This window comes from Sinohyriopsis cumingii, chromosome 1, assembly GCF_028554795.1.
Source record: "Sinohyriopsis cumingii isolate HCF-2022 chromosome 1, ASM2855479v2, whole genome shotgun sequence".
Classification (NCBI taxonomy): domain Eukaryota; kingdom Metazoa; phylum Mollusca; class Bivalvia; order Unionida; family Unionidae; genus Sinohyriopsis; species Sinohyriopsis cumingii.
The window spans coordinates 172,276,416-172,288,985 of NC_142961.1; the positions used below are offsets into that span (position 1 = coordinate 172,276,416).

Below are 12,570 nucleotides of genomic sequence, written 5' to 3' on the forward strand. Positions count from 1 at the left end.
CATACAATGCAATTAATAATGACATGAGAACTGTTGAGAGAAATGAGTTTGAAAAAAGAATTCTTTAAACTCGTGAACAATGCCATGTTTGGGAAAACTATGGAGAACCTGCTGAAGCAAATCTGAATTGACCTTGTTCAAGACAGCAAATGAGATAAACTTCAGGACTTAAATCTGACCTCATGTTTGAGTCTTGGAAAATCTTTGATGGTGGATTCTCTGCTAAAAGCATTAGAAAATTAAAAATGAAGCTAACGAAGCCTATTAAAGTTGGCGCATCCAAATTACTGATATACAAATTTTATGATGATACGATCAAACCACAGTATGAGCATGATGGTATCATCAGGAGCCTCTTCACAATACAGATTCATTGTTGATGCACATCACAATCAATGACATATATGCAGACATTTCTGAACCAAGTCTAAAAAATGAATTTGATATCGGCAAGTATAAGTGAGACTACCCACATAAACATGAACATAAAAAGGGCACGGAAAATTCAAGGATGAGAGAATGGGAAAGTCTTTTGAGAAATATATTGGACTGCGCCCAAAATGTACTTGATCGTTGTTAGTGGTTCTAAAAACAATAAAATGGTGAAAGGAGTTTGTGACTATGCAAAAGCTATATGTATGTTGAGTGACCGCAGTAACATATATTATTAACTTGCAGTAACGCTTATGATTAACTTGCAGGAACATTTATTATTAGCTTGAAGTAACACTTAATAACTGCAGTAACACTTATTGTTAACTTGCAGTAATGCTTATGATTAACTTGCAGTAACACTTATTATTAACTTGCAGTGACACTTATTAACTTGCAGTGACACTTATTAACTTGCAGTAACACTTATTAACTTGCAGTGACACTTATTAACTTGCAGTGACACTTATTAACTTGCAGTGACACTTATTAACTTGCAGTAACACTTATTAACTTGCAGTGACACTTATTATTAACTTGCAGTAACACTTATTAACTTGCAGTGACACTTATTAACTTGCAGTGACACTTATTAACTTGCAGTAACACTTATTAACTTGCAGTGACACTTATTAACTTGCAGTGACACTTATTATTAACTTGCAGTAACACTTATTAACTTGCAGTAACACTTATTAATTTGCAGTAACACTTATTAACTTGCAGTGACACTTATTAACTTGCAGTGACACTTATTAACTTGCAGTGACACTTATTAACTTGCAGTAACACTTATTAACTTGCAGTAACACTTATTAACTTGCAGTGACACTTATTAACTTGCAGTAACACTTATTAATTTGTAGTAACACTTATTAACTTGCAGTAACACTTATTAACTTGCAGTGACACTTATTAACTTGCAGTAACACTTATTAACTTGCAGTGACACTTATTAACTTGCAGTGACACTTATTATTAACTTGCAGTAACACTTATTAACTTGCAGTAACACTTATTAATTTGTAGTAACACTTATTAACTTGCAGTAACACTTATTAACTTGCAGTAACACTTATTAACTTGCAGTGACACTTATTATTAACTTGCAGTAACACTTATTAATTTGTAGTAACACTTATTAACTTGCAGTAATGCTTATTAACTTGCAGTAACACTTATTAACTTGCAGTAACACTTATTAATTTGTAGTAACACTTATTAACTTGCAGTAATGCTTATTAACTTGCAGTAACACTTATTAACTTGCAGTAACACTTATTAATTTGTAGTAACACTTATTAACTTGCAGTAATGCTTATTAACTTGCAGTAACACTTATTAACTTGCAGTGACACTTATTAACTTGCAGTAACACTTATTAACTTGCAGAAACACTTATTAACTTGCAGTGACACTTATTATTAACTTGCAGTAACACTTATTAACTTGCAGTAACACTTATTAATTTGTAGTAACACTTATTAACTTGCAGTAACACTTATTAACTTGCAGTAACACTTATTAGCTTGCAGTAACACCTATTAACTTGCAGTGACACTTATTATTAACTTGCAGTAACACTTATTAATTTGTAGTAACACTTATTAACTTGCAGTGACACTTATTAACTTGCAGTAACACTTATTAACTTGCAGTGACACTTATTAACTTGCAGTGACACTTATTAACTTGCAGTAACACTTATTAACTTGCAGTGACACTTATTAACTTGCAGTAACTTATTAACTTGCAGTGACACTTATTAACTTGCAGTAACACTTATTAACTTGCAGTGACACTTATTATTAACTTGCAGTAACACTTATTAACTTGCAGTAACACTTATTAATTTGTAGTAACACTTATTAACTTGCAGTAACACTTATTAACTTGCAGTGACACTTATTATTAACTTGCAGTAACACTTATTAATTTGTAGTAACACTTATTAACTTGCAGTAACACTTATTAACTTTCAGTAACACTTATTAACTTGCAGTAATGTTTATGATTAACTTGCAGTGACACTTATTATTAACTTGAAGTAACACTTATTAACTTGTAGTAACACTTATTGTTAACTTGCAGTAATGTTTATGATTAACTTGCAGTGACACTTATTAATTTGCAGTAACACTTATTAACTTGCAGTAACATTTATTATTAACTTGAAGTAACACTTATTAACTTGCAGTAACTTGTTAACTTGCAGTAACACTTGTTATTAACTTGCAAAAACAATTATTATTAACTTGCAGAAACACTTATTATTAACATTAACACAAGTTACTGAATTCTGGTTATCTGGGTATCCCCAGTAGATCAGTGGTTAATGTGTCAGACTTGCAGTGGAAAGGGTTTGTGTTCAAATCCTAACTTTGAATCAGCCTAGGTCCATTACCATGGTGTGTCCTTTGGCAATTACTACGATTGGCTTAGAAGTAACTTTGTTCTTTTGCATTGCCATAAAACACAAAACACACTGGACCAAAACTATAGTTATCTGGATGTACTGTTAATTTACCCTGAACCAGAATTGTAGTTATTTGGACGTACTGCATACATGCCAACCATTACTCTTTTGGTGTAATCGTTTATGCTTTTTGTTCTTCAAATTATGGATTCCACGAGATGGCATGTAGATTACATTTTGCTACATTAAAAAATAAAAATAAAGGAATAAAAAGTTGGTTTTGTCATTGTATTGTCATCTCTTTAATATCACTCATTCTTAAAAAGGTGGCTGCTGCAGAAGAAAAGCATAAGAGTACTTTCCTTATTTGCTATTTATAGCAACTGTATATGACCCATTTTCTCCAAATAGCTAGTATAACCAGTGAGGGCACCTGGGGAAATTCTTTTTCTTTAAACTCTATGCAAAATACAAAACTGCTGAGCCCCACCAAAGAAAATGGACTTGAGGCGATTTGGGCCCCAAGTCATTTCGGACAGGTCTACTAATTTTACTGAGTCGATTCAGACTGGGTCGTTTCAACCGCACTGTCTGCAGATTTTAATACATTATAAAGGAAGAAATCAAATAGACATTATAGACAAATATTTTATTCATTTTGGTGTTTTCTTGAAACAAACAAAGCAAATAACTTATCATACCATTATTTCAATTTAATTCGAAATGACATTTTGAATCAATTAATAAATACACGTATCCATGAATTACAATTACAAAAAAGAATTGTGTTATGTTTATTTTATTTAATTATATCTGTTTAACATATATTTATTTCAATTTTATTGTCGGTTAGTCAGTTTTTCATTACATGCTATTGTAATGTAAATTTATCCACTGGAGATGATACTTTTTCCAGAAAATAGTTTGACTTTGACTCTTCGTTTAAGTAAACATCAGGTGTTGACCTAGATCCTGACTTTTATTAAAAATTAGTAGCACCCACGTAAATAAGTTCTATTTTTATTTTAAAATGATTGGTTGTCGAGGTCATGATGGGACTATGATAGAGAAACAAGATGGCCGCTATCGCTTAACCGGCTTGAAAAAGCAGCTGTTCCGTTTTTTAGTGCCGTTTTCATGATATTTGTGCTTGTTGCCCGTTTTCATCTTCGTTATTGTATTCATTATGTATTGGCTGTTAAATTCATATGTGTTTCTTCATCTCTTTGTTTTGGACATGAGAACAATTAGACTTTTTCTCAGCTGTCTTGCTCCACTGTTTTTGAACAAACCGCCATCACATGATACTCGCCAGTCAACCCGTTAATGTTACAATGGACCCTCATTAATTGCTTTAAATGATCACTCCTTGGCTCTCCACACTACATTGTGCTCTAGACTAAATGAACTGGGACTACATTCATCATTACCTAAATGTAAATGGAAGCAAAAAAAAGAAACGTTTCAAAGCTGGCCGGCATAGAACAGGAAGAATTCCAGTTATCTACCTTATTTTGGCTCAACAATTTAAAAAAAACATTCAACCGTTAATTTAGATAACATAATTCAAATCCCTAATAATTTGTCAACCTTTGTGTCAACTATCCAAGAAATACCTCTGCGCATTGCATTATTCAATGCCCAGTTAATATGACCACCAGAAAAGAGCACAGAAGTAGTTAATTTTATGAATGACCGGAATATTGACGTATTTAGGCACTATACAAAGTCCTCATTATTATTATTATTCTTATATGACCCATTTCCAAGAAAACATGGGTTTCTTCAAAAATGCCATTTGCCCAATAGATTCATTATATGGATGAGCTAGTCAGTTAGTGGATCAGTCTATATTTCTTCAGAAAATATTGCCATATGTTAAGTGAAATGCCTTATGGTGTGAGTTGTGGATGTTACATGATGGAAAATGTTATGGCAAAAGGATCTTGTCAAATTTCAAAACATGTCAGATCAAAAAAAGTGACAAAAATACTGCTTTAGAAACTTTAAAAGAAGAATATGAGAGTAATGTAATACAGGATTCAGAGCACCTGACCATGATCATTGCAGAATTTCAGCTTACTATCATTCAGCAAAAGTTACATATGTATATATAAATAATTTTTCAGTATATTTTGTTGTTTGTATTCTGGTTCAAATCCACATGGATTTTGCCCCTTGTAACAAGAATTTTGATCAGAACCAGGTTAGTTGTAAAAAAAATGCATCTTTTTCATATGAACTGTAATTCTGGCATGTAATATATAGATTACACTTTTTACGCCCAAATTATGCTTTTTTGCAAGTTATTAGATCAATAATTATGCTTATCCCTCCTAGGGGGTTGGCATGTATGATACTGTTGATTGACCCTGAACCAAAACCATAGTCATTTGTATGTCCTGTTATTTGACCCTGAACCAAAGCTATAGTTATTTGTATGTAGTTATTTGAACTAGAACCAGAGTATAGTTATTTTTATATTCAGTTAATTGACCCTGATTAAAAACTTTATTTGGATGTACTGTTAATTGACCCTGAACCTAAGCTATAGTTATTTGGATGTACTGTTATTTTACCCTGAACCAAAACTATAGTTATTTGGATGTACTGTTATTTGACTTTGTATCAAAACTATAGTTATTTGGATGTACTGTTATTTGACTTTGTACCAAAACTATAGTTATTTGGATGTACTGTTATTTGACTTTGTACCAAAACTATAGTTATTTAGATGTGCTGTTAATTGACACTGAACAAAAACTATAGTTATATGGATATACTGTTTTTTGACCCTCTTGATTCCACAATATACAAAGTAATTTACATTAACTAGTTATATTAGTTCTGGTATTATTTTTTTGCAGAGGAAGTCGAGAAAAAGACTAAAAACATTAAGGAGGCAGAAAAGAATGATGTCCATGTTGTAGATGAGGATTTCTTGGAAGATGTGAAAAAGGGTGGAGTTGCGCTGATGATCACACAACACAGCATTGCATCCTGGGGTGGGGATGTAAGGATAGTCTTGTTGAATTACATGTAATAGTAATTTGTTTTGGACAAAGTATAACCTTGTACAAGTCAGAGAACTGATACAAGTTGTGTAATACTTGGTAGATTTTGTAAGCAGTAAGATGCATTTATGCCTTACTTTCAATATAGATCCAGAAAGTAAAACAACTTTCACAATGTTCAGCTGTACATCCATCATTCCTTTCATTTATTATCTTTTAATGTAAAGTATCATGTAAAGTCCATGTAAAGTACCATGTAAAGTCCAACTGCAGACAACTTAGACCCTGACCTGCAGTCACATATTGCACATGCTAATCAGGATGGCTGTTTTTTTTTTTGTTATTCTGATTACTTCTAACATGCTTCATTGACCCAGATCTGTTGGCACATTATGAGAGAGCAGATCGGCAGTTTGCAGATGTACATCACTTCCAACTACCTTGTCTCTAGTCGACCTTCTGGACCCATTTGCAAATTTCTTCCGTGACAAAGTACAAACCATTAGAGATAAGCTTGACACCACAATTTCAATTGACTCATTGTCACCATACAGTTGGGATACAGAATTTGAGTGGCAACCATTAGCAGCATTTGAACCTGTCTCTATGGATTTCTTACACACAATTCTGATGAAGAGTGCACCAAAGTCATATGAATTTGATCCATTTCCAACATCACTGCTGCTTGAGTGCTTAGATCCATTATTGCCTTCACTAACTGATGTTATTAATACCTCTCTCTCTTACTAGACCATACCGATTTAAATAACTACCACCCAGTTTCTAATCTCCCATTCATTTAAAAAATCTTAGAAATGGTTGTTCTATTCCAGCTTGTATCTCATCTGAATTCAAAGTCTTTTCAGCCGTGTACAGTCTGCATATCACCCTTGCCATACTACTGAAACTACTCTTCTAAAAGTAGTTAATGACATTCTCTCTGCTTTGGATAGCGGAAAGATTACAGTCCTCACCCTCCTTGATTTGTCTGCAGCACTTAACACAATAGTCCATGATATATTACTTCACTGTTTCCAGCATGTATTTGGCATTCATGATACAGCCTTACTGTGGTTCAAGTCCTACTTGGTCAACATTACACAAATTGTATCTGCAAATGGAGTACATTCCAGTCCAGATTATCTATGTTGTGGTGTTCCACAGGGGTCTGTTTTTGGACCTGTTCTCGTCATTCTATATACTTGTCCACTCTCAAGTGTCATAGATTATCATCCAGTGTCTCACCAATTGTACGCTGACAACACCCAAATATACAAATCTAGCCACCCAACTGAAGTTGATGCTACCATCCAAGGTGTAGATAGGTGCATTTCTAATGTGAAATCATGGATGACATGTAACAAGCTGCAGATGAATGATGATAAAACTGAGGCCATTCCGATCACAACACAAAGACTTTCTCAGTCATATCCTTTACCTCACACAATAAATATCAGCAACACCAACATTAAATTCACAGAGTCAATATGAAACCTAGGTGTTACTCTGGGCAGTACTCTCACATTGCATCAACATGTCATGAACATATGCAAGGCTGCATATCTTGAGCTGAGACGCATCAGCTCCATTCGCAAATATCTTTCAGTTGATGCCACTAAAACTTGTATGTTCATTAGTACTTTCAAGACTGGACTATTGTAACTCAATTCTGTCTGGCTCATCTCAATATCTACTCCAAAAACTTCAAAAAGGTCAAAACACAGCTGTTCGAATCAAATTTAGAGTACCATGATCATAGCACACCTCCCCCCTGCTCTGTACCCTACACTGGTTATCCATTTGATCCGAAATCAAACACAAAGTTTGTTCTCTGTGCTACGTTTCACTGATGGACTCCAGTCCAACATACCTATCCGACCTCACCCATGTGTACACACCAGCAAGATACTTATACTCCTCTTCTGACAATCATTTACTCATTATTCCCAGTACGAAAATAAAGTCATATGTACAATGTTCTTTTGCATACCAGGGCCCAGCAATGTGGAATGAATTGCCCACTGAACGTAGACACAAAGAGACAGTGATACCATTAAAGAATGCTCTTAAAACTCACTTGTTTCAACTGCAAGAACAAACTTAAAGACCTAATAATGTTCCCTACCTTAAATATTTTCAGCATGTTTTTTTAATTTTTTATTTCATGGTGTTTATTTTTTGTAATAATATCATTATATATGTTTTTTTGTTATAGGTGTTTTTTAAAATCTTGTAAAGCACTTAGACCTTCTAAAGATTAGGCACTATACAAAGTCCGCATTATTATTATTATTATTATTTTTAGATGGTAACTGGATGTATTCTGTCTTCAGGTTGCATTTTTGAGATTGCAAAGTCTCTTTATATCACACTTTAGTGGCACACTTCCATTTACTTTATTATTTCCTTCGTTGTTCATACAAGTATGTTATCATATATGTATGTTTCAATACATGTATATTATAATACATGTATATTCAAAGCAGGGGCCCCGAGTGGCCGAGTGGTCTAAAGCGCTCTTCATTACGGATCACTGCCATCTCACCTCTGTCTGCGGCGGTTCGAGTCTAAGATTCAGCCAATGTGGGCATGTGAGAAAGCTTGCCAGTAGCTTCTCGTGGGTCGGTGGTTCTTTCCGGGTTCTTCCTCCACCATTAATACTGGCCGCCACGTATAGCCTATCGTGCTGAAAAACAACAACAACAACAACATATTCAAAGCATGTGTTATAATACATGTATGTTATAATACATGTATGTTCTAAGACATGGCTCTTTAGATAAACATAAGAGACAATGCATGTAACATCATTATTTTCTTATGCTGTTTACTTTGTCCAAAATGAAAATGTTGCGAAGCTGATTTCCAATACCTCTGTCATAACAGCTAATTTGACAATCTTGTTATCATGGAAAAATAGCAGAGATCGTTTCAACACTTGATAGGTAAAAGAAAGAAATGGTCTTTTCTTGAATTCCTTAACCCTAAGCCCAAGAGAGATCTGTCCCTTCAATTTTACATACTTTCTTTGGTTGTTGTTAAATCATGCCTTTATTCAATGAAGCTGTCATTGTTTTGCCCTATGAATTGTATTTGAATGTAAAATGTGTGACATGTAATATTTTCTGGTTAGAGTCATTGAAATTTAATAATTAACAGTACATTAGCTTTATTTGATGTTCATTTCTTTCAGCCCGTTACCAAAATAGCAGGACTTTCTACCCCCAAAGTTGTAGCAAAAAGTGGCTTAAAGAAATCTGAAGGTAAGTAATGAAGGTATGCAACTATTTCGTTGTAACATGGTGTTAACACATTAACACCTGGAGCTTTTTGCCATTTTTGCCTGAAACTCGAGTAGGAAACACATTTTGAAAGCTATTTCTGAATAGACTTGAAAACACCAAATCCCTCGGTCATCTTTCAATAACATACTGCCTAGTTGTGTTAGAAACATCGTTTTTCATTGGCTATTTGACTCGCGCATGAGCAGAAGGGTAAAAGTTTGGAGTTTTTTTTTTTCTTTTCTTTTTTTCTTTTTGCTAAACAGAGCTATTATTTTTGTATGGAGACTATTCTTTATTCCAAATGCCCATCTTATCCTACTTTTTGCAAAGGTTCATCTGTCTGTTTGCAGTTCATACCAGCTTGCCCTTGATCTGAGACCAAAAAGTCTAAAATCCAGACAAAAAATCGGATTCCAACCACTGGCAAATTTTGGGTAGAAAAAGTTGGGTCCAAAAATTGAGTTTTTTATCTGTATTTTTTAGTGCAACTAGATATTCCAGATTATTTGGTATCATTGTAGAGCTACATCTGTCTACCTTTCTATAATACCACCCACTTTAGTGTATCATGCATGACCATGACGCTACAGAGCTTGGCAGTAGGCTACTACCTCCTGCCCCATTAAGTCATTGCTAGGGTTAATGTGTTAAGGAGAGAGAAGAGCATGAACATGAAGTTCACCAATTTTAATTTGCACTTGAACTGCAATGACAATATGAATAAGGTTGTAAAAATATCATGCATTTTCACTTAAAATATTCATTATGGCTGTACTTACCAGTAACCTAATAAATGGCGAACATTCATGGAGAATGCCCATTATCTACAGGTATAGATATCAATCTCAGTTTTTTGACAGCAAAAGTTATTGAATCGGATCTAGAAAAAGGTATGTAACAGTTTCCAGGAGAACGTAAATGCCCATAAGTTTACATAATGGTCTGGAAGACAGATACTTGGCATGGCTGAGCGTTTCCTTGCTGACACTAGTCTTCCTACATTAACACACCTTCTGATGACTGCAGTGTTTCTAGTTACCACTGCAGACAGATACGAGGTGGACAATCAAACAGTATACAGATGTCATTACCCATTCTGATGACAATCAAACAGTATCCAGATGTCATTACCCATTCTGATGACAATCAAACAGTATCCAGATGTCATTACCCATTCTGATGACAATCAAACAGTATCCAGATGTCATTACCCATTCTGATGACAATCAAACAGTATCCAGATGTCATTACCCATTCTGATGACAATCAAACAGTATCAAGACGTCATTACCCATTCTGGTGACAATCAAACAGTATCAAGACGTCATTACCCATTCTGGTGTTAATCAAACAGTATCAAGACGTCATTACCCATTCTGATGACGAGCATATCCAGCAGATGTAACCATTCTGTTGACAATCAAAACAAGGTGATGTAGTCAGATGATCCCAATAAAAAACAGTAAGTTTATAATTATTAAAAAAATTCCTGACATTGAAAAGTCCTGGAATTTTGCAAATATTGATGAAAGTCAGAAAAAGCCTGGAAATATTCTGCCACCACTGGATGGCCAAAAAGTCAAGTAATTGAGATGTAACTAAACTGATCTTGAGTTAAATTTATCGAGATCTAACAAGAATATTCGGAGGGTGCACTATGTATCATTTGGGTGCTTGCAATAAACATGTATGCTGAGTCAATCCAAACACTCATTGGAGTAGATTTGTCTAGTAGACTTTTATTTTAAAGGTCAGCTTGATATATGTAACTTTCCTTACATGGAAGCTATGAAAACCACTCTAGCATCACAAGAGGCAAACATTGTGGTTGCAAAATGTAGCCGCTTATTGGATGGCCTAGTAAATTTCAAACATTGTTAGATCATGTGATAAATGCATGAAATGGATCAGAAAATTACATTTTTTCTCAGAAATTGTGAGTATTAAAATCGGAGTTGATGAAATGTGCCCTCATATTCGCGATTTGCATTGCTAGTCGCACGAGTACACAAATATAATAACCCACATTTTCAAATGTTGTAGAGAAAAAATAGAAAAAATATTAAATGAAAGTTGTATTTTGGTTGAAATGAAAATACAAAAACAAAAGAACAAGTTTTCCATATTTATATATTCCAAGAACAACTTCTGGAATTTCGTTGTAACATGGGACTACCATGTTGACATGTGCTCTCTGCTTGATAAATCAGACTTGCCAGGTTGCTGGTTTTTAAAAAAAGTATGTGACTTTCATTTAATTTAATTGAATTTCTGTTAAACAACATTTAAAAGGAGTTTGTTTTGATATCACATGACTAATGGACTTGCGATGTTGTCATTTGAGATTTGTGAAGTGACCAGTAATGCAAATGGCGAGTACTGGGTAAGGTTTCATCAATGCCATAGTTTCGTCTAGTCTGTCAGCAGGATAAAGATATAACCATTATAATACTTGCCATTTCTGAGTAAATTTTACAATTTTCATGCGGGTATGAGTCGATGTAACATAAGTTTACATTTTCTAGACCGGCTGGTAAGCAACTGCCATAATGTCACTACCTCATGGTGGCGGCAAATTCCAAATTATCAGTATGCAATTGCAGTGACCCCACACTCCAACCTAAATGTCTGAATATGAAAAATGGGGTGGGAATATTCTAAGGAAACCCGGATTAGAAAATGGAATGATATTCGTTTTAACTCTTATTTGTAGTCCAAATTGTTGAATCTCAGAGCTGAAATGAGAAATTGTCGTCCCTTGTATTATATATTAAAAAATGATATGATCCCCTGTATCAGTACAGGTTTGGGGACTGGTTTTACAAATTACAAGAAAACAAATTGATTTTACAGATAATTCAGTCTGTTTTTTCAACAGTATATTATTTTGAAATCTTTTGTCAAAATTTAAATCAACCCTTTTGAAAATGTTTTTTAAATGTTGGATTTCTAACCAGATCTTAAGGAGATTAGGTTTTTTGAAGTCTTGTTTGGGATTTTATTGGCACAGATAAATTCAGGGTTGAACTCTCTTCATTACAAGACAAGATTCTAATTATTTCTTAAATTTTACATATATATATATATATATATATATATATATATATATATATATATATATATATATATATATATATTATTTTGAAATCTTTTGTCAAAATTTAAATCAACCCTTTTGAAAATGTTTTTTAAATGTTGGATTTCTAACCAGATCTTAAGGAGATTAGGTTTTTTGAAAAGTCTTGTTTGAGATTTTATTGGCACAGATAAATTCAGGGTTGAACTCTCTTTATTACAAGACAAGTGGAACCCCGCTATAATGCAAAATTGGGGTCCAAAACATTGGATCCCATTAATATCAGGGTTGCGTTACTGCAGGGTTTTACAGTATTTTACTTTTTTCAGAGAACAACTCTTGGCACAT

At 33.9% G+C, this 12,570-nt stretch overlaps 1 protein-coding gene and 1 non-coding gene across 2 annotated transcripts in view; both read left to right on the top strand.

The window, feature by feature from the left end:
* LOC149808389 (poly [ADP-ribose] polymerase 1-like) overlaps positions 1-12,570 on the top strand; it is a 133,852-nt gene that overhangs the window by 69,246 nt on the left and 52,036 nt on the right. Inside the window, exons 13-14 of the mRNA XM_089976571.1 lie at positions 5,716-5,861; positions 9,056-9,125. Of these exons, the coding sequence (XP_089832697.1) occupies positions 5,716-5,861; positions 9,056-9,125 (216 nt within the window). The remainder of the gene's footprint in view (positions 1-5,715; positions 5,862-9,055; positions 9,126-12,570) is intronic.
* LOC149808390 (small Cajal body-specific RNA 8) lies at positions 10,090-10,214 on the top strand. The gene has a single exon (XR_016413469.1).